The 24,553-nt window shown below is 34.5% G+C and overlaps 1 protein-coding gene across 8 annotated transcripts in view; it reads right to left on the bottom strand.

Annotated features, from left to right (window-relative positions):
- The window catches only part of PCDH11X (protocadherin 11 X-linked), a gene marked incomplete at both ends in the record, with an annotated part of 692,182 nt that overhangs the window by 643,022 nt on the left and 24,607 nt on the right, over positions 1 to 24,553 (bottom strand). For all 8 annotated transcript variants that reach the window (XM_079909949.1, XM_079909954.1, XM_079909950.1 and 5 more), the window contains one exon: positions 11,595 to 14,087. In XM_079909949.1, coding sequence (XP_079766075.1) covers positions 11,595 to 14,087 — 2,493 coding nt within the window. The remainder of the gene's footprint in view (positions 1 to 11,594; positions 14,088 to 24,553) is intronic.

The following is a 24,553-nucleotide window of genomic DNA, read 5'->3' as shown; positions in this document are numbered from 1 at the left end:
GATTAAAATTGTAAAATCCTTGAAAAATAGAGTAATTAAGGTTTTATCCTATATGCAATGGGGAAAGACTCAGAAGCTTTTCTCTCATAGGCTTCACTTGATCAGATCTGTGTTTTAGGAAGTGTTCTGGGTACAGGGTAGAAAATAAATTGGACAAATGAAACTAGGAAGCAGGACAACCTGTTAGTAGTGGAACCAGTAACTTGTGACGAAGACCTGAATAAGTAAATGTAAAGGGAGAAATGTCTGAGGTATGTTAGAGGCAAGATCAACAGAATTTGGCTGTTATTTGGATGTGATTCGGGAAAGTGTTGATGACTTTAAGGTGCTTCCTAAAATGGGTTAAGTATATGCTTGCTCAGTTCAGATTTCAAGAACTTTGGAATGAATACCTAATACATGTAAGATACTCTACTAGCGATATTCACACACACATGTGCACACACAAACATACACACACACACCCTCCTAATTATTATGATAAAACTTTTAATTTTTTTTCTTTTGTTTTTTTTTAAACCTTATATAATCAGGGATTGTCTGCACTAGAAAAGCTGAAAGTTTTTTTTTTTTTAACATACTTTCAATTAAACTTGTTGGGTAAAAGGCTTTTTACACTAATAGAAACCAGGGGAGAACCTTGATTGTCCCACATCTCTACCCCTTAATACCCCATCCCTCACCATAACCACCATCATTCTCTACATTGCTTTGTTCATAGCAGGAGTTTGAGAAATATTTAATTCATCTCATTTGAACTCATGGTAAACTCCATTATCTATAGCATGTTCTATGAAAAACAATAGTTAATAAGTGGTACCATATTACCAATATTCAAAGAATTTGAGTACAATAAAATGCACAAAAGTAAAACTTTAGTTGAATATGAGTCACTTCAATCCACTTCATTGCTTTGGACCAGTTATCTCCCAATGTTAGTGGTCAGGAATGCCAATATATAAAGTTCTGGTTAACACAACACAGATAATGAATTATACCATGAAATTGTAGGATGTTAGTGTGCTAAAAATTATTTTAGGATCCTTGATGATGTCAGTGAAATCAGTAGCCCCTGATGACAACAAGCGCTTCAAAAAATATCAGAAGATATGTTATTGCAATGCAGAAACAACTTTATTTATAGGTATTTCACTTAATACAGATTACACACACTTTATGCACTGAAAATATATCAAATACAACCAATGTTAGTAACTACATGTATTCCAGTTGAAAGATGCCCTATAATATTCACTCTAACATATTCACACAAAAACCTGTTTATTCTTTTTTAAAATTACAGCTACAAATAACAAAGCAAAAACAAAATTTTAAGAGTGACTGTGACTGCTCTTGTATTTTAAATCTTCACAATTTTAGTGTTACTTTACACAGCTTTTCTTCAATGGCAGTTCGTAGTACTAGCTCCACTCAAAACCAGAAATGATAATAAATTGTACACATTACCCAATCTAAAAACTGAATCTATCCTCACTAATATTTCCATGATTTATGTCAATCCATAGTTCACACCAAGCTGTTTATAAAAGTGTATGTGTGTATACACATACATAGATAAGTATGTATGCATGTACATGATTATGGCAAATTCATATCTTAGCCTTTGATGGAAACATAAACCCACAAAGTTGCAGACTTATGAAACTGAAAATCTGACATTGTACAGAGCACTAACAGAGAATTACTTATCTTTTTTTTGGTTTCAGTGGTATTAAAATTAAATAAGGTATTAATGCAAATAAAAATAATTATTTTAATGGATTCTTTTATATATGTTTTAGTTATGCCAACTGAGCAGAAGTTGACTATTACTGAAGGCAAATTTATCTTAGCTTTTTTGTGTGGAAAAGAAGTAGAATCTACACTGGTAATTAGATAGGAAAAATAGTTTAATTTTTAATGTATAATTTAGTGTTACTGGATCTGTGATCCTTCAGAAAACAGGGAAATTTTATGAAGAGAAGTACTGCAGTTACATTAGAGGCAAAATAATTTGAAAGTAAAAAACACATGAGCACATATTCAGAATGCAGTGAATGTGACAAGAGTTTTTTTTTAAATAAAAGGTGCTATGTAGGGTGATATAAGGGATAAAGGATGATTAAAGTTTGGAAGTGAGGCATAAGTTTAAAAGAACAGAGAATAACATTGTAAATATAGATGTATGATCTTTGAACACGTTGTCTTTAGTATAAAGTTTATATTACTTTTTTCTGCTAGAAATTTGAAAAACATAAATATACACACATATACGTAAACATATGTATGCTTATACATACCCTAGCCCATTTTAATCCCACTGTTTTAGAATTACATAAACATCAAATTAAAATGAATTTTCCTCTAGACTCACAATTAGGTCTCTTAATTTTAAGAGTTTGGTATGGTTGTCTTTTAAGTCTCACACCTAAAATGACATAATTGTATGTACCTCATCATTTCTACAGTTTGTGTGCATTTTGAAATAAATGTGTGTATAGTCTTACAAACAAATCAAATTTATATACGTAAAGTTGAATTGTAGCACCATGTAGAATTTTGTTGTTAAACGTTATCAATTGCTCTAGTTCAGATAATGTTAACTTTATATAGCATGTCAAATTCTTTTTTCCTATCTAAAATGAAACTATTATAATATCATTTTGTAGTACTAGATAAAGTCTGCGTCTTTATGGAGTCAATTTTTTCAGGTAGACAAAATATCCCCATATTCAGTGAAAAATTGTATTTTGCCTCCAGATGTTTTAGTATCACGTAGACAAAACTATGATACCTATCGGGAAGAGAACTCAGCACCTTCTCTTTAATAACTATATTTGTGTGAAAAATATGTACTTATTCAATCTGAACTTCATAAATAATGTATATAATTATCTACAAAAAAGGCACCCAATACATAGCTCTGAATGAGTGATCAAATAAATAAAATTAGTAATGAAATATAATCTCTCATTTAGCAGTTCATAGATTAGTTTTCCAGCATCCATGCAATTCCATTTTTGTGTGTTTTTTCCCACCTTGAATATGAGACTAGGTCTGTGTTTACATACCAAAAGAGCTGATCAAATTTGTCCTTGTGTGTGTGTGTGTGTGTGTGTGTGTGTGTGTGTGTGTGTGTGTTTAATTACTTCGAGGTTGTGACACTGAACAACTATTTGAGCTATATACTTGAATTACGGGAAATGTTTTTGTGTAAGGTGATAGTGTTTATGAGCAATTCTGTTTAAAGTATCATTGAAATAGTGGTCTGTGTTGATTTTGAATCTGAGGTTAAAACTGATATGTAGTAATATGAGTAAATACATTTTAAAGTTTATTTTGTGGATTTCTGAAAATAATATTTTTCACCAGTATTGCACATTTGTTTACTTCTACTACCACCAAAGAGAGTAAAAGTAGTATTATTCAAATTTTCTCTAAGTATCTAATGAAAGTATTATTTTGTTATCTAATGTTTTTACCAAGTGTTAAGACAAAAAATGAAAATGTTTTTAAAGTGCATTTCTAAGAGAATAACATTTATGAAGCAAATCAGTGAATAGTTAATAAATATAAGGCTCCAGGACAAGGAAGAAAAGTGCATATATTTCTAGAATATCCATTGAAGTACTTCATTTCCATTATTATGTCAATTTGACTATCTGAAACCTAATGGAATGTGATTTTTTTCACTTCACAGAAAAAGATTTACTCCTAACTGGATAGTACCAGTGTATGTGTGGATAATTAAATATAATTAATCAGTTGAAATGGGAGAGTTAATACAATTTTAATTGAGAATATCTAGAATTTGCAAAAGGTAAAAATTGGTTACGAGGCTTTTTAGAAATAATTATAATAGATAACTTAGTTGTTCATTCTAGGGGAACTTTTGGCAGATATTTAGATGGCATTCTTTTTAACGGAAAAGCTTTTTCATCAAGACTTGATATTTTCACTGAGGGCAGATTAGTCTCGTGGTGGAGATATATAGTATTCCCTTCAGTATACTATAAACTAATCAGACTCAACTATTTCATAAATTTGTCTAATCATACATCTATAAAAATAAACAATATGCATAATAATTAAGTCAATTACCACTATGTGTAAAAAATCCTGCATGTATAGTTTATAATATAAAAAGAGAAGAATACTTCTGTAATTTTAAAGTGCACCACTTCCAAAGGTTAAACAGAATTACTAAGTAAATTATAAAGAAAAACTTACTGGTATAGCCTGAAGGAAAAACAAATAGTTTTAAAATTCTTCATCAAATTTTCATAGATACAGTTAAAATCTATCTACAATTTCCTAAATTTTCTACAACAAATGTATATTGCATTGTGCAATAAAAATAAAGGCCTATGACTACTCTACAATTTTAAAAAGTCTACTCCTAATTCTAAATACCACATAAAACCACGGATGTTATGTATGAACACACATAATGCATGAAAAAACAAATTGAACTTCAGTTCTTTTTAAAAATAATAATTATATACAACACATACAGCTTTATATTATCACAGCACCTTTGAATATGCTAGAAACCTAAATCTAAACAATAAAAATAGACAGAAACTAAGCAAATCCTAAAGAAAAAAGTCTATTACACAAGAGCACCTATAGGAAGCATTTACACAGTGTAGATTAAGTTCATATAAGATTACTTAAGCTCTGCTTGTCCTGTAGCACTTCTGTTGAGATCAGGCTTCAAATCACACCTAGCTAGACGGACAATTACAAAATCTAATTAAACAGTGACGAGTGCAGGTGAAAAAATTGTAAAATGTGTCAGTATTGTTTTGAAATGAAAAGATTAGTAAATATTGCATGAAATAATGACTGATTGAATCTAAATTCAGCTTTTAAAAGTTATTCTAAAGTATATGAGTTCACATTGATAATGTGAACAGGATGGTCAGCAGAGAAAACAGAAGTATACATAAAAGATTAATTAATGGATAGAATTAAAACTGTTCTATAAAATTTTCAATTTAAATCATTGAAAATAAAAATAAGAAATGTAATAGCTTGAATACCCTATTTCCAAAAATAAACTTTTATATTTAATGTAAAATGAGGAAATGTATTTCAGCAATTTTTTTCAATTTATGCACTTTGGATTTTAATCAAAAGAAAATAATACTCCTTCGAGTGTTTACAGGTATGAAAGTATACAGCATATTGTAGTTAATCGATTAGGTAATCCCTAAAAGTTTCTTTGCTGACTAGTCTTAAGATTTCTTTTCCCTCTGTTTTCCTCTATTCACTGACTAGAATAAGAACAAGAGAGACCATCAAGGACACTTCATTGAGAATATTCTAGGAGTCCATTAACACCAATACAAGAGATGGGAAGATATCTGAGACCTTGTAAGCCAAACATGTAATAACACCAATAATTAAATTAAAAGTATCATCAAATCAACTGATAAGAAAGAACCAACAGGAAAATATATAATTTTGTCCTCTCTGGCTTTTGTGGAAAATTCGTTTCAATGTCGTCCATACTGTTCTCAAATGTTAATATTATTTCCTCAAGCATAAGCAAAGGACTGACCAAGGGTAGTTAATAATCAAAAGTAGAATCCATTTTCATCTATGGCTGAAGTTTAGATACAGTTAAACCTCAATCATCATTGGTTTATATGGGTAAATATTTTAGCCTCAAAGAGCAGGAAAGAAATCAATTCAGAAGTTCCTTTCTCACAGAAATTATATTCTGAGAAGAATCACTTGCAGCTTTAAAAATAAAGTTTCTATTTTCATCTTCTGCAAAGATGACCCCCATAAAAATACTGAGGAATTTTTTAAAGAGATTCTGGGTAACTGTTTCAAGACATTTTCATCTTCATATATACAAAGGAGTGATTAGGAGTTTTCCTTATCACAGGCCTAAAGGAAAGGGTCACTGAAGCAGAAGAAAAATGAAGTATTCTCCTCTAGCTCACAGAATGTGTGGAAAAGCAGAGACCAGGGTGGTCATGACACAAGCATTTAAAATGCATTTATATAATAATTACATATACAAATGGTCATGAAGCCACACTAGTTTATCATGGGATATGTGAAGTACTGATTCATTTTCTTGGGCATCATAATTTTTTTCACAATTAAGTGAGACTATGGATTTTGGAAACTCCTACTCTTAGTACGTCTTTGTACCTGCAGGGCACTGACTCTAGAGGTATAATAAGTTGGCTAAATTTTGACATTCCTTGAAATGATTTGAATTAAACTGAAATATTTAATTTATCAGGAAGAAATAGGGGAGAGATTATAAAGTTACTCTATATGAGTAACTTTCACAAAGGTAAAATTTAATTTTAAGTATTTTTCTACAATAGTTGTTTATAAGTATGTAATACAATATTATAATTTACATGACATTTCTCATTACCAGTAAAACAGTTACACTTACAGTCATTATAATTAACTAAGTAATGTTTAAAAAGCCATATAGCAAGCATGTTCAAGGAACTTGACATTATTGGAGGTACCAGAGATTCTGTACTGAGTAAATGGGAATGCTAAATTTTAACAGAAATCTTTAAAAAATATTGCTTATATATTAAATATCCAAGAATTACACTAATTTGAAATGCTAAATAGAGCATAAGCCTCTTCTAAATACCTTTACAGCAAGGAACACTTTAAATAATACACTAATTTAATGCACATACATAATAGACCAAATCCTGTCCACACTTTGCAAGGTAAAATGATACACAATGAAGCATTTGAAAGAGAATCCAGGAAACATATCTTATGTTGTGATTATAAAGGTCCTTTATACTCCCTCTTAGCCCCAAGAAATCGTGCTTTTAAAAAAATTCTGTTAGTACTTTTAGTAAGTCATAAGCAGCTTAAAGAATACAATGCAAAATTGGGACACAACATTCTTTCCTTAATACATTTAATGTACACCAAATTTGACGCATTTAGTCATTTGTGTAAGAAACTGATTAATCAACATATTGTGAAGAATGAGTTAAAGGCCAAATTACTCAAATCAATGAAATATATTCAGTAATTTAATGCCAGAGAAATTATGTAGATCTATTTAGCTGTTTGACTCTAGTAGCTTATATTTTCTTAGGTAGTTTCAAAATTAAGATAAAATCTTTCAAAATATACTATTTAAATCCTTGTCTCTACTCACATATGAATGGAATTATATTTCACTATATAAGAAACATCAGTACTTTTTTTCCCCAAAATATCAGGGAGTATAAAGAACTTTACATTCTTCTTTTGATAGATAAAAATAGAAAAAAAAAAAACCTCTTTCTTTTACAGTATTCATAGAAAAAAAGAAACATGATTACAACAAAAATATTTTTTTAATGATTAAAGTAGTGAAACAACATGATTACAATCAACATAAAAACCCATTAAAATTATTTTATATCATCTAACTTTTCAGCAGTGATGGATAATTATAATTATTTTCTCAACAACACTATAGTAGTGAATATTTTCCAAAAAATGATCTAAAGTGGTTTTTTTTGTTGTTGCTGTTTGTATTTTTGATATTAAAGAAAATCTCTTGCCCTTGGATACCTTTCAGAGGGTAGCTTGGATAGTTCAGCTTCACTTCCAAACTCCCGCAGATGATGTTTAAATTCTTCAGCAATCAGACAGGGCAAGTAATTCCATGTTTCATGATTGATACATTAACCATCAGTTTGTACATCAAGACATATTATATTACATCACACTTGTTGGCATTCAGAGGAAGCAAATCGAGAAACAGCATGATAAAACTTTTTTTTTATCACACTGCACTGTTTCTTCCACAAATTTAAAATTTCGATTGCAAGATTACAGCTAAAGTAAGCATGGGGTTCAGTGGGACATATTTTTTAAGGTGGTTTTTGTTTTGCTTGCTTTTATAGTGGGAAATCCAGATTACAAGCTAAATGATCTTAGCCAAAATTTGAAATCACAAATCATTGGAGTTTTTTGGAAGGGGAATAGAATTATGTTGTTCCTAGAAAGTTATATCTCACTGTAGATTTCAATAGTTGATGTCCTGGAATCAGTCTAGGACAAGAAAAATAACATGTTATCAAAATCAGATGGTTGTGTTCTAGGAGTCTTAGTTGCCAAGCATGCTACATGGCTAAAATTCACATTGCTAATATCAAGGTTATGGAATGTAACAGTAGTAAATACCAAGCCTATTCCAAGCTAACTCAGACTCCTCTTACCATTTTGAATCCATGTATAATACCTACACTCATGTAACCATGAATTATTTCTTTTTGAAATGAAGTACCTCAAATACATGACTAAGACAGTGACTTGTACACAGAAGGCCCTTTCCAAATAATAAGTTCATTTTTGTTCCCCTATTTTTCAGATGTATAGTCTTCACAATATTTTAATGGAAGAACTGTGTTAAGCAAGATTTCGTTTTGGCATTGTATCTCTTTTATACAACAATTATCAAACTTGATTCTAAAATGATTATTCTTATTGTTTTTCTAGAATCGCACCAAACACTATTTGCTTGCTCTGAAAGACGTTAATATAAAGTACACTGTAAGATCATCTTTTACATTTCATGTTTTAATTTCTACTATAATATATGCATACAAAAATGCCTTCCAGAATACTTGTAAAAATTTATATCAAAGAGGATCCTCATATTCCCCAGGTATAAATGGTTTTGTGCAATAGATACGTTTCTATCTAATGAATGTTCCATATTTTTTCAGAACACGAGTCAGAAAAAAAAAAACTATAGAAAGTATTTGATTCCCTTTTTAAAAACATGAAAGTTTTTATAAATCCCCTTATATCTTACTGCCTCCTAGAACCATTTAATTTCTTCACTTTCATATTTCTATTCAGATGAGTAATGAACTAAACAGAAATATCACCCTAAACCCTCCTTTTGAAAATATATTTCTCACTTTGTTTAAAATCAATTGAATATAATTCTGCCTTCTGATAACAGTAATATTTTATTCCACTGTCAGAATTCTTTAAGGAACAATGGATTTTTATTTTACTGTCTGACACTTTTCCTCATTTTGTATGATGTTTCTTTAAAAAGAAGACACCTACTGTATTTGAATTTTTATAAATACACGAGTTCTTTTTCAGTGCTCACTTAACTTTTTCGCATTCTCCAACATCACTGAATATAAGATGCCTCTCCTGGTGTTAATCAGAAATTGAAGCGTATACAGAAAGGGTGAAGAACATTGCAAATGTAGCACAAAATACAAGGATTCAAATTATTTTTAGTGTCACATTAGTCTGCCTAAGTTCACCAATTCATGTCCAGAAGATATTTAGTAATTAATCTGAAACATCTGTGAACCAATGACATAAAATATACAATTTACCTATTTTTTTAAGATGAGAAAAAATAGAATAAGTCATCTGAGAACCCACTGATTCTAAGATACTCCTTTTAGCTAATAAAAACCGAATGATAACCAAGAATTTATTCTCATTAGCATTTACTTTCCTTATTTTGCCTATCTCATGAAGTTACTGTTCTGTGTTTAGGAAAAAATTTCTTAGCTAAATAAGATAAAATACCCGAATGAAAAAGTTATTAATTTTATCGACTTTCTCAGAATTACAAAATATCAAAAAAAGCAATAAAAGAGGAAGATATTTGGAAAACACTTCAATATTTTCCTTCATCTATGCCTTACTTACTGTATGTTCATGTCCTCATGTAAAATAAGTCTAGCTCTTAAAACATTTCCATGCTTTCAAAAACAGTTGAAACCAGAATTTGCTCTTCTAACTAACTTCACAAGCCAATCTATTAAAAATGATGCTCTGCAAAAGTAATTCACAAACCCCACCCTTTGTATAGATTTTTAAGTGAGTCACAAATTTAGCCCTGGGAAAAGTGCTATTAGGATATACAACACACATAAAGTGCTATTCATAAAGAATACTTTTCTGTTGAGAAATGTTTCCAAAAAACCGGATGATAGCAATGAGAATTAGAAAATGAGAGCACCCTTTTTAATAGTTAAATAAAAACAAAAACATACCATGATGAGATATTCGGCATCTGTTATGTTTGCCACCCATTTAAGATCCACCTTGGTCAGAAACCATGAGGCTCATGTAAACTGTAGAAATAACCACTGCCCTATAAACTCATTCAAAGCATAACAGAAACTCGCCACAAAGAGAGTAGGGTTCTATTTTACCGTTTGCGATAGCATAATTATGAACCTATTGTAACAAAAATGCACCCACAACTGAATTAGTATCTTACTTTCACTGTGTGATTAAGAGAGAAAAGTTAACGTTATTGTATAATTTAACTATGCAAATCCATGAGTGACCTCAATTCTTAAAAGCATTTCCTAAATTATGGTAAATTATTTTCATTGTTATTTTGAATCCTGATAGACTTCTCTAATATCTCTAAATTTGGTGAGAGGAAACCTATTCTGACTTTCACATTACTACTATTTAATTAAGCCTAAATAGGTTTTCAAAAGTTTTATTCACTGAAACTGATATGAAGACCTTCTTAAGAGTAACACAGATGAAATGATAAAATCAACATGCTGTATAACTTCCAGAGAAAAAATGTAGATAAATTCTATCACTTGACTTTATTAAAGAAATAAAAATACTTAAATCATTTACTTTAGTTATGAATTTCTAGATACATTTTAATTCATTTCTCCATGGAATACAGATAAAAAAGACTGTATAAACTCTTGTTTTCATAAATTTAATGGGTTTTTAATTATTGTATACAGATATCTTGGGTCTTAATATGTGCATAGTTTCCTTCAGGCCCATTAGAGAAAGCAATAATATTTCATTTTCAAAAAGTCATTATCTCTTAAGAATGTCTCCTGAAGGGTTCTTAATACCTTGCATGAATATGCAGATACTCACATGGATATCTAAAGTAGAGATCTCATATATATTTCATTCTCTGGCTTGAAGGTGAGAGTGAGTAGCATGACTTCATTTTCCTAATCCCATTCTTGCTACATTGTGTTAATACAGATTTATGAACCAGAATAATGGTGAGTTCCTAATCTGGAAATGACACTCTCTTTTCATTGTGGGGGTTTGGAGGAATGGTGGGTAGGGGGGATATGTTTATGCTATTTGATTATCTTGGGTAGACACAGATTTTTCCAAGTGAAGCTGGAACTCTCAATACCATTAAGTATTAAGACCTGTTTATCAGATTCCAAGAGGCTTTACTGTGATGTATCTAGCCATGACTGTTTTGATCCTCATGCACACAATTGTACTGAGGACAGTGCCATGACCCTTTATTTTGGAGTTTTTCCAGTATATTCTCTAGCAAGAAGTGTCATACTGCCATCTACAGACAACACTGTCCCTATTATAATCATCATTCCTCACCCAATTTTCCTCCAATCAGGAGTCATTTTGTTCTGATTTTCTACCAAACTTAAAATGAATCCATATATCTATTCAGATACTTCTGCAGAACATTTTGATCCCATGTTGAGTCAGTAGATTCTGTAAAGTCCTAGTTCAACTGAAAATAATTAAAAATTATTAAAAATTATTAAAATTAGAAAGGTTACTTAGAAACTTGGATTACCTACCAGTCTGGTGTGTACAGACACAGGGGTCTTGAAAGTTGTCACTGGATAGCTGCACTCAGAAACGCTGTAGGGATCAGAACTGCTGGAGGAACACTTGGAGATGGAATCACAGCCCACGAAGGTGTTATCAAGAGGCAGTTCCTGGATGATGTGGTGCTTTGAATTCAGGGGAGTTTCCGGCTGGATCTGGAAGGCAGGCTGTGGAGAGGCAGATTTGTAGTGCCGGGCCAAATCAGGACTTTCAGGCTTGAAAGTAGTAGGTGTAGTGCCCCAGTTGTACTTGCCCACGGTTTGCTCTTCCAGTTCAATGGGAAGGTCTAGTGTGATGCTGTTTCCATCATTGTCAGCATCATCTGCCTTAGTTTCTTCAATAGTAACAAAGTTAAGCAGCAAGTTCTTAGGGGTATGCTTCTTCTTCTTCTTCTTTTTCTTCATCATTATCATCTGCCTGTTTTCTGGGTTTGGAGTAACCCATTCGGAATTCTGCTTGTTTTTCTGAGCAGCCTTAAGGTGTGGTGATTGGCGGCATCTTACTACAGCAGTGATGAAAATAACAAGGATGACAGTTATGGTGCCTGCAACAATGGCAACCACGATCTTGACATAGTCACTGGATGGTGAGGATGTATCAGCTGTCTCAATACTTTGGGTCACTGGTGTTTCAATGTTTTTTCGCACCAATTCATAAATCAGTGTAGCATTGGTCACTGACTCATTCACAAATAGATTAACATTTACAACATTGAAGAGAGAATCAGGTTGTCCTAAGTCCTTGACTTTGACTACCAGTTTGTGTAAACCAAGGTCTGCAAGGACACAATTCTCCTTCAGTGTAATGTTGCCTGTTGTTTGGTCAATCATAAACAGACCTTTTGTGTTTCCTCCTACAATGCTGTAATGAAGCTCTGCATTCATGCCAGTGTCATTGTCAACAGCAACTACCGTGAAGACCACTGTGCCTGGATTAGTGGATGGCAGAACCAATTCAAAGGAGTAGTTCGAAGAAGGGACAACAAAAACTGGTTTGTTGTCATTGACATCAACCACATTTATGGTGACTTTGGCAGTTGAAGAACGTGATACCCTACCACCATCCTCAGCCTTTACATAGAAAGTATAAGATTCTTGTTTTTCTCTATCAAAGGAAATATTCGGTCGGATGACACCAGTCTGTGGATCAATGGTGAAGTCATCACTTGCGTCTAAAATGGAGAGAGTGACTGCAGAATTTTCTCCATAATCAGGATCAGTTACAGTGATTAGTCCTACTGTGCCATGTCTTGGAAGGTTTTCTGGGACATAGAAGTTGTACTCATTGTGAGTGAAAATTGGACTGTTGTCATTCTGATCAAGAACAGTCACTAAGACTGTGGCATTGGTTATTAAAGGTGGCATCCCGTTATCTTTTGCCAGAACTGTGAATGAATATTTTTCCTGTTTTTCTCTATCCAGTTTCTTCGCTGCAGTCAGAATGCCTGTACGACGATCCAGGTTGAATTCAGATGGAGCATCAATGCCAAGCAGGTAGTTTATCTCAGCATTATGCCCTGTGTCTGCATCCGTTGCACTTATTTTTGTCAACTGGGTGCCAGGAGAGTTATTCTCAGGAACAGAAAGACTTATGAAAGGCTGAGTGAAAACTGGAGCATTGTCATTTTCATCTTTTACTTTGATGAGGAGCATGGATGATTGATTCAAAGGAGGTTTGCCAGCATCTGCAGCCAGTAATTTAATAGCATATTCTCTTGTGGACTCGTAGTCAAGATATGCAGCAGTCTCTAGGAGGAACTGATTACTGAATACTGGCCTCAACCTGAAAGGGACTTCATGATCTGTAAAGCACGTCACCCTACCATTAAGGTCAGCATCCTTATCTGTCACAGTTATGAGCGCAATTTTTGTGTTGAGTGGAGAATTTTCTGAAAGAACCACGGTGCCATTGATTGGATTGATGATATATCTTATGTCAATTGATGGGACATTATCATTGACATCTGTAACATTTACTAGTACCATTGATCTTGCTGGTATCAATCCACCATCACTTGCCAAAACCAGTAACCTGTGGTTTGGTGATTCCTCCCTATCCAGTGGTTCTTTGATTGTGATAAGTCCACTGGTGGAGTTGAGGTGAAATAGCCTCTTGGCCATGTTGGAGACTAGATTGCTGAAATAGAAGTGAATCCTGGCATTTTCACCTATGTCGGCATCTGTGGCATGAAGTTGTGTCACTGAAGTACCTACAGGAGCATTTTCTGGTATACTGACTTCAATCTCATTCTCCTTGAAGACTGGGCGGTTATCGTTTGTATCAGCAACACTGACTTGCAAAATGGCAGTACTGGATCTTTGAGGAAAGCCACCATCTTCAACCTTTACTTTCATTACATATGTATCTTTCTCTTCCCTATCTAACTCCTTTTGAACTATCAATTGTGGCATCTTCTCTCCTTCTGGTGTTTCAATAACATCAAGCCCAAAAATACTTTGACCCTGGAAAACATAGAAGGAAACATTTTAGCTTATGTTATTATTTAATGAGACCAGTTTTCAATTCCTTGAAGTCATATGACATAGGCTCAACTCAGAAATAAGTGCCAGAGACTTGAATTCTAAGTCCCAACTTCGTCAGTAACTAATATTGTCACCACAAACAAGATGCTTAACATCTCTACACATTTGTGAAATTAGAGTTGTGCTAGAAGATGTTCTAAGCGCTTTTCAGGTTGTAGCACTTTGTGGTGATAAATGTAACATTTATGTGAACTATTAAAGATTTCAAAAGGAAGAAGTATGTAGAATTTTAAAAAGAATTATCACTAAGTTTCACATGGTGAATGAACTTATAAGTGAATTAAAAATGGTTACTCCAAATGAATTAAAATATCTTACTGTAGATTTCAGTTGTCTAGGACACCTTTTCACCACCAGAAGTAACAATCAATTATAAAATCTTTATCCAAGACAAAAGTGCATATATCACATCTAATAAATACAGCTAATAACTTTGGCAGAGGGAGAAAATATGCAAACTCTGATAAGAATAAAACCTTGTGTAAAATACACAGACTTTCTTTTTTTCGCCTATAGAAACAGGTGTTAAAAATGAAATTTCTGGGAATTCCCTGGTGGTCCAGTGGTTAGGACTCGGTGATTTCACTGCCAGAGCCCAGGTTCAATCCCTGGTCGGAGAACTAAGATCCTGCAAGCCATGAGGCCTGGCCAAAAAAGAAAGACATTTTCTTGGAGATTAACAGAACAATGTTATTTAACTTCTAATTTTTTTTTTAATGAGCACGCACAATGGACTGAAACTAACATGCCAAAATGTCAAATTGGAAAATATAGCTATAGGAACAGTACCTATATTTTCTTTATGCCTATAAAGTCAGATTATGGGAATGTTTAAAATCAGTTTCCTCTGGTTCTGGCTTCCCTCAAAACCCTCAAGGAAGTGGTTCAATTAATATAAAACTGTAAAATTCTTAAAGTGCTTGGGCTCTCTTAAGTGCTATTGTTTATCAGCACACAGAGGATCTCATACTCTTGTATAAGTCTTTAAACAGTCAAATAATTTTGATAAAGTCCAATTTATCAATAGGAAATTAAAAAAAATTAAAGTCCCTTCTCTGAACTACAATAAGATAAGCCCTACACAGACAAACAGTGATCTTGATAGCTGATTGAGGAGTAGCATTCACTGGCTCTCAGGTGCAGTTCTAGCCAGTGTTACCTGTAGCACTTTGACAGAAATGAATAAGATAGAAGGTACTGGAGGCTGTGAAGATCAGAAGATCTTAAGATTCCTAGTACACAGGTGATTTATGAACCCTTACGTACACACGTACATGCGTGCACACACACACACACACATAACCACACACTACAATTTTAATTCTTCAATATATTTTTTAACATAAAAGTTGCTGACATGTGCTGAAGATCAGTTATTGAGATACCATCTATGTGAACAGGAGAGCATCTGAGGGTTTTTTCTCATTGTTCTGTCATACCAGTTTCTAAAATAAGATCCTAAATGTTAGAAACCAATGAAGGATATCAGGTTTTCAGGGACCACTAGAATATATGGTGAGATTATATGGTCATATTATCTTTTATAACTTATCAAAGTGTTATAATTGCTTACATAAAATCTAGTACAGTACTTAAGTACAACTACATTTTTCCTCATGAATTGCTTGAAGATATTTCTGCATTTTTTGGATTTTTTGTGTGTGTTTAGATGCACTTACTCTTTTATTCAAATCCAGACCATAATATATCTTGATGGAAGAATTAAATGTTTATTATGAAATTTAAGGTGGCATTTCAAAAATATTAATTAAAATCATCATTTTGCTTCAATGTAATTAAAAAAAATTTCCTACAAGGTAACCAATGTGTATTAATCTTAGTTTTAATTCATAAACTAAAATGAGCATTCTATTAATATTTTACTTATATAAACCAATAAACAATTTGCCTTTTCTTTGCCAAGGAAAATATTTTTCATGTAATACCTATCTACAAGTGTGAAAATTAACAAATCTATTTTAAGAAAAAAAAGAATTTTACAACAATAATATTAAATATACATACAGTATTTACTATTATAATTTGATTTAGGTAAACTTAGTGATTAATGATAATTTTACTTTTGTAATGATATTTCAAAAGGCCTTTAGGAAGGTTCAAATCTGGAATGTCTCACCTATGGGTAGAAAAAATAGCTTCTGAATTGAACTTCACAGAAATCCATGGCATTTAATACAATTTTGTTAATTCTTGGCATGCCAATATTCAGTGACTAATATGGTCACAGCATTTTTCTAGGCACTGGCGATATGGTGGTAAGTAAAAATATTTTGCTAATGTAATGGAAATTAAATTTTAGCTAAGATGAGGGAAAATCAATAGCAATCTAAGTATCTACTGATGTTGATACTAATAGATTTATGTTAATTGAAAATAATTACATTTTTAATAAGGGCTATAAAAGTAGATTATAAAGAATTATTAGAGGTTATATAAGGGGGAACTAGCATATATAATATAGCCTAAAAACAACAAGTGAATAACTTAAGGTCTTGAGTTTCAGACTCAATTATCTAATTTATGACTATAATACATCTGGGGAAAAGAATATGCTAGTTTTAATTTTTAATTTTATTCATTTATGTTTATGTATTTTGTGTTTGTATATTTAGAGCTTAGTCTTATGTGTTTGCCTGAATTTTGCATTGACCTTTGCTTTCCCAAGCAAATGAATGCAGGGTTATGACACTTGAAAAACCCAAGAACAGCATGTTTGCTGTCCTTAACTATTATATGTGATGTGACAGTAATGTTAAAAGATAGATTTTTCAAATTTTCAAGATGATAATGAGATATACATACAAGATAATGGACAATGTCCATACTGCTCTTCTGTCTTCTATGACTGCTCTGTCCAATATGACAGCGATTAGTCACAAGTATTTACATTTAAATTTTAATTAATTATAATTAGATAAAATAAAAAAATCAGTACCTTAGTCTCACTAACCACATTTCAGTTCTTACAGCTACATCTGAGTAGTGGCTATGGCATTGGACAGCACAGATATAGAACTTGTCCATTATTACACAAAGTTCTATTGCACGGGACTGTTCTCAGATGTTACATTTTTCTTTAATAAAAATCTATGTTCAGGTCAGGGGATTTTGTGCATACCACCCCCACTCAGATATTTAGAGCTCTACAAATGACTTCCTAGTTTACATATTTAAATTTCAGAGTGGGCATGAAGATGGCGGAAGAGTAAGACATGGAGATCACCTTCCTCCCCACAAATACATCAGAAATACATCTACATGTGGAACAACTCCTACAGAACACCTACTGAACTCTGGAAGAAGACCTCAGACCTCCCAAAAGGCAAGAAACTCCCCACATACCTGGGTAGGGCAAAAGAAAAAAGAAAAAACTGAGACAAAAGAATAGGGATGGGACCTGCACCAGTGGGAGGGAGCTGTGAAGGAGGAAAGGTTTCCACACACTAGGAAGCCCCTTCACGGGTGGAGACTGTGGGTGGCAGATGGGGGAAGCTTCGGGGCCACAGAGGACAGTGCAGCAACAGGGGTGCAGAGGACAAAGCAGAGAGATTCCTGCACAGAGGATCAGTGCCAACCAACACTCACCAGCCCGAGAGGCTTGTCTGCTCACCCGCCGGGATGGGTGGGGGTTGGGAGCTGAGGCTCGGGCTTCGGTCGGATCCCAGGGAGAGGACTGGGGTTGGCGGCGTGAACACAGCCTGAAGGGGTTAGTGCACCACGGCTAGATGGGAGGTAGTCTGGCAAAAGGTCTGGAACTGCCGAAGAGGCAAGAGACTTTTCTTGCCTGTTTATTTCCTGGTGCACGAGGAGAGGGGATTAAGAGCGCTGCTTAAAGGAGCTCCAGGGACAAGCGTGAGCTGTGGCTATCAGCTCGGACCCCTGAGACGGGCATGAGACACTAAGACTGCTGCTGCAGCCACCAAGAAACCTGTGTGCAACCACAGGTCACTATCCACACCTCCCCTCCAGGGAGCCTGTGCAGCCCGCCACTGCTACCGTCCCATGGTCCAGGGACAACTTCCTTGGGAGAACACCCGACATGCCTCAGGCTGGTGCAACATCATGCCAGCCTCTGCCACCGCAGGCTCACCCCGCACTCCATCCCCCTCCGTCCCCCTGGCCTGAGAGAGCCAGAGCCCCTGAAGCAGCTGCTCCTTTAACCCCGTCCTGTCTGAGTGAAGAACACATGCCCTCAGGCGACCTACACGGAGAGGCGGGGTCAAATCCAAAGCTGAACCACAGGAGCTGTGCGAACAAAGAAGAGAAAGGGAAATCTCTCCCAACAGCCTCAGGAGCAGCGGAACAAATCTCCACAGTCAACTTGATGTACCCTGCATCTGTGGAATACCTGAATAGAGAACGAATCATCCCAAATTGAGGAGGTGGACTTTGGGAACAACAATACATATATATTTTTTTCCCCTTTTTCTCTTTTTGTGAGTGTGCATGCATATGCTTCTGTGTGATTTTGTCTGTATACCTTTGTTTTTACCAGTTGTCCTAGGGTTCTGCCTGTCTGTTTTTTTTTTTTTTTTAGTATAGTTTTCAGTGCTTGTTATCATTGGTGGATTTGTTTTTTTTGCTTTGGTTTTTCTCTTCTTTCTTTCTTTTTTTTAATTACTTAAAATTGTTTTAATAATTATTTTTTGTTTTTTATTTTAAGAACCTTTTAATTTAATTTAATATTATTTATCTTTTGCTTTCTTTCTTTCTTTTTTTTCTCCATTTATTTCTGAGCCGTGTGGATGACAGGCTCTTGGTGCTCCAGCCAGGCGTCAGGGCTGTGCCTCTGAGGTGGGAGAGCCAAGTTCAGGAAATTGGTCCACCAGAGGCCTCCCAGCTCCACATAATATCAAACGATGAAAATCTCCCAGAGATTTCCATCTCAATGCCAAGACACAGCTCCACTCAATGACCAGCAAGGTACAATGCTGGACACCCTATATCAAACAATTAGCAAGACAGGAACACAATGCCACCCATTAGCAGAGAGGCTGCCTAAAATCATAATAAGGTCACAGACACCCCAAAACACACCACCAGACGTGGACCTGCCCACCAGAAAGAAAAGATGCAGCCTCCTCCACCAGAGCACAGGCACTAGTCCCCTCCACCAGGAAGCCTACAAAACCCACTGAACCAACCTTAGCCACTGGAGGCAGAAACCAAAAACAACGGGAACTACGAACATGCAGCCTGCCAAAAGGAGACACCAAACACAGTAAGTTCAGCAAAATGAGAAGACAAAGAAACACACAGCAGATGAAGGAGCAAGGTAAAAATCCACCAGACCTAACAAATGAAGAGGAAATAGGCAGTCTACCTGAAAAAGAATTCAGAATAATGATAGTAACAACCATCCAAAATCTTGGAAAGAGAATGGAGAAAATACAAGAAATGTTTGACAGGGACCTAGAAGAACTAAAGAGCAAACAATGATGAACAACACAATAAATGAAATTAAAAATTCTTTAGAAGGAATCAATAGCAGAATAACTGAGGCAGAAGAACGGATAAGTGACCTGGAAGATAAAAGAGTGGAAATAACCAGTGCAAAGCAGAATAAAGAAAAAAGAATGAAAAGAAATGAGGACAGTCTAAGAGACTCCTGGACAACATTAAACGCACCAACATTCGAATTATAGGGGTCCCAGAAGAAGAAGAGAAAAAGAAAGGGACTGAGAAAATATTTGAAGAGATTACAGTTGAAAATTTCCCTAATATGGGAAAGGAAATAGTTAATTGAGTCCAGGAAGCAAAGAGAGTCCCATACAGGATAAATCCAAGGAGAAACACACCAAGACACATATTAATCAAACTACCAAAAATTAAATACAAAGAAAAAATATTAAAAGCAGCAAGGGAAAAACAACAAATAACATGCAAGGGAATCCCCATAAGGTTAACAGCTGATCTTCAGGAGAAACCCTGCAAGTCGGAAGGGAGTGGCAGGACATACTTAAAGTGATGAAAGGGAAAAAAAAACTACAACCAAGATTACTTTATCCAGCAAGGATCTCATTCAGATTTGATGGAGAAATTAAAAACTTTACAGACAAGCAAAAGCTAAGAGAAATCAGCACAACCAAACCAGCTTTAGAGCAAATGCTAAAGGAACTTCTGTAGGCAGGAAACATGAGAGAAGGAAAAGACCTACAATAACAAACCCAAAACAATTAAGAAAATGGTAATAGGAATATACATATCGATAATTACCTTAAATGTGAATGGATTAAATGCTCCCACCAAAAGACACAGACTGGCTGAATGGATACAAAAACAAGACCCATATATATGCTGTCTACAAGAGACCCACTTCAGACCTAGGGACACATACAGACTGAAAATGAGGGGATGAAAAAGATATTCCATGCAATTGGAAATCAAATAAAGCTGGAGAAGCAGTTCTCGTATCATACAAAATAGACTTTAAAACAAGCTCTATTACAAGAGACAAAGAAGGACACTACATAATGATCAAGGGATCAATCCAAGAAGAAGATGTAACAATTGTAAATATTTGTGGACCCAACATAGGAGCACCTCAATACAAAAGGCAAATACTAACAGCCATAAAACGGAAAATCAACAGTAACACAATCATAGTAGGGGACTTTAACACATCACTTTCACGAATGGACAGACCATCCAAAAGGAAAATAAATAAGGAAACAAATTTTAAATGATACATTAAACAAGATGGACTTAATTGATATTTATAGGACATTCCATCCAAAAACAACAGAATACACATTTTTCTCAAGTGCTCATGGAACATTCTCCAGGATAGATCATATCTTGGGTCACAAATCAAGCCTTGGTAAATTTAAGAAAATTGAAATTGTATCAAGTATCTCTTCTGACAACAACCCTATGAGACTAGATATCAATTACAGGAAAAGTCTGTAAAAATTACAAACACATGGATGCTAAACATTACACTACTTAATAACCAAGAGATCACTGAAGAAATCAAAGAGGAAATCAAAAAATACTTAGAAAAAAATGACAATGAAAACGCGATGACCCAAAACCAATGGGATTCAGCAAAAGCAATTCTAAGAGGGAAGCCTATAGCAATACAAACTTGCCTTAAGAAACAAGAAACATCTTGAATAAATAACCTAACCTTACACCTAAAGCAATTAGACAAAGAAGAACCAAAAAAACCCCAAAGTTAGCAGAAGGAAAGAAATCATAAAGATCAGATCAGAAATGAAGGAAACGATAGCAAAGATCAATAAAACTGAAAGCTGGTTCTCTGAGAAGATGAACAAAATTGACAAACCATTAGCAAAACTCATCAAGAAAAAAAGGGAGAAGACTCAAATCAATAGAATTAGAAATGAAAATGGGGAAGTAACAACTGACACTGCAGACATACAAAGGATTCATGAGCGATTACTACAAGCAACTATATGCCAATAAAATGTACAACCTGGAAGAAATGGGCAAATTCTTAGAAATGCACATCCTGCCGAGACTGAACCAGGAATAAATAGAAAATATGAACAGACCAATCAGAAGCACTGAAATTGAAACTGTGATTAAAAATCTTCCAACAAACGAAAGTCCAGGACAAGATGGCTTCACAGGCGATTTCTAGCAAACATTTAGAGAACAGCTAATACCTATCCTTCTCAAAGTCTTCCAAAATATAGCAGAGGGAGGAACACTCCCAAACTCATTCTACGAGGCCACCATCACCCTGATACCAAAACCAGACAAGGATGTCACAAAGAAAGAAAACTACAGGCCAATATCACTGATGAACATAGATGCAAAAATCCTCAACAAAATACTGGCAAACAGAAACCAAGAGCACATTAAAAGGATCATACACCATGATCAAGTGGGGTTTATGCCAGGAATGCAAGTATACTTCAATATACGCAAATCAATCAGTGTGATACACCATATTAACAAATTGAAGGAGAAAAACAATATGATCATCTCAATGGATGCAGAGAAAGCTTTCGACAAAATTCAACACCCATTTATGATAACAACCCTCCAGCAAGTAGGCATAGAGGGAACATACCTAAAATAATAAAGGCCGTATATGACAACCCCACAGCCAACATTGTCCTCAATGGTGAAAAACTGAAACCATTTCCACTAAGATGAGGAACAAGGCAAGGTTGCCCACTCTCACCACTATTATTCAACAAAGTTTTGGAAGTTTTAGCCACAGCAATCAGAGGAGAAAAAGAAATAAAAGGAATCCAAATCGGAAAAGAAGTAGATCTGTCACTGTGTGCAGATGACATGATACTTTACATAGAGAATTCTAAAGAAGCTACCAGAAAACTACTAGAGCTAATTAATGAATTTGGTAAAGTAGCAGGATATAAAATTAATGCACAGAAATCCCTGGCACTCCTATACACTAATGATGAAAAATCTGGAAGTGAAATTAAGTAAACACTCCCATTTACCATTGCAACAAAAAGAATAAAATACCTAGGAAAAAACATACCTAAGGAGACAAAAGACCTGTATGCAGAAAATTATAAGACACTGATGAAAGAAATTAAAGATGATACAAATAGATGGAGAGATATACCATGTTCTTGGATTGGAAAAATCAACATTGTGAAAATGTCTCTACTACCCAAAGCAATCTACAGATTCAATTCAATCCCTATCAAACTACCAGTGGCATTTTTCACAGAACTATAACAAAAACTTACACAATTTGTATGGAAACACAAAAGACCCCGATTAGTGAAAGTAATTTTGAGAAAGAAAAATGGAGCTGGAGGAATCGGGTACCTGGACTTCAGAGTATACTACAAAGCTCCAGTAATCAAGACAGTATGGTACTGGCACAAAAACAGAAATATAGATCAATGGAACAGGATAGAAAGCCCAGAGATAAACCCATGCACATATGGTCACCTTATCTTTGATGAAGGAAGCAAGAATATACAATGGAGAAAAGACAGCCTCTTCAATTAGTGGTGCTGGGAAAACTGGACAGCTACATGTAAAAGAATGAAGTTAGAACACTCCCTAACACCATACACAAAAAGAAACTCAAAATGGATTAAAGACCTAAATGTAAGTCCAGACGCTATCAAACTCTTAGAGGAAAACAGACAGGACACTCTATTACATAAATCACAGCAAGAGCCTTTTGACCCACCTCCTAGAGAAATGGAAATAAAAACAAAAATAAATAAATGTGACCTAATGAAACTTAAAAGCTTTTGCACAGCAAAGGAAACCATAAACAAGATGAAAAGAGAACCCTCAGAAAGGGAGAAAATATTTTCAAATGAAACAACTGGCAAAGGATTAATATCCAAAATTTATATTCAGCTCATGCAGTTCAATATCAAAAAAAACAAACAACGCAATCCAAAAATGGGCAGAAGACCTACACAGACATTTCTCCAAAGCAGATATACAGATTACCAACAAACACATGAAAGAATGCTCAACATCATTAATCATTAGAGAAATGCAAATCAAAAGTATAATGCGATATCATCTCACACTGGTCAGAATGGCCATCATCAAAACATCTACAAACAATAAATGCTGGAGAGGGTGTGGAGAAAAGGGAACCCTCTTGCACTGTCTGTGGGAATGTAAATTGATACAGCCACTATGGAGAACAATATGGAGGTTCCTGAAAAAACTAATAATAGAACTACCATACGACGCAGCAATCTCACTACTGGGCATTTACCCTGAGAAAACCATAATTCAAAAAGAGTCATGTACCACAATGTTCATTGCAGCTCTATTTACAATAGCCAGGACATGGAAGCAACCAAAGTGTCCATCAACATATGAATGGATAAGGAAGATGCGGCACATATATACAATGGAATATTACTCAGCCATATAAAGAAGCAAAATTGAGTTATTTGTAGTGAGGTGGATGGACCTAGAGTCTGTCATACAGAGTGAAGTAAGTCAGAATAGAAAAACAAATACCGTATGCTAACGCATATATACGGAATCTAAAAGAAAAAAAAAAAGGTCATAGAAAACCTGTGGGCAAGACGGGAATAAGGATGCAGACATTCTAGAGAATGGACTTGAGGGCACAGGGATGGGGAAGGGTAAGCTGGGACAAAGTGAGAGAGTGGTAGTGTATATATGGACATATATACACTACCAAATATAAAATAGATAGCTAGTGGGAATCAGTTGCATAGTACAGGGAGATAAGTTTGGTGCTTTGTGAGCAGTTAGAAGGGTGGGTTAGGGATGGTGGGAGGGAGGGAGACACAAGAGGGAAGTGATATGGGGATATATGTATATGTATAACTGATTCACTTTGTTCTAAGGCAGAAATTAACACATCATTTTAAAGCAATTATACTCCAATAAAATATTTTTTAATAAAT

This window comes from Stenella coeruleoalba, assembly GCF_951394435.1.
Source record: "Stenella coeruleoalba genome assembly, chromosome: X".
Classification (NCBI taxonomy): domain Eukaryota; kingdom Metazoa; phylum Chordata; class Mammalia; order Artiodactyla; family Delphinidae; genus Stenella; species Stenella coeruleoalba.
The sequence above is the reverse complement of the archived record's forward strand: the minus strand, read 5'-3'. Positions and strand labels throughout refer to the sequence as shown.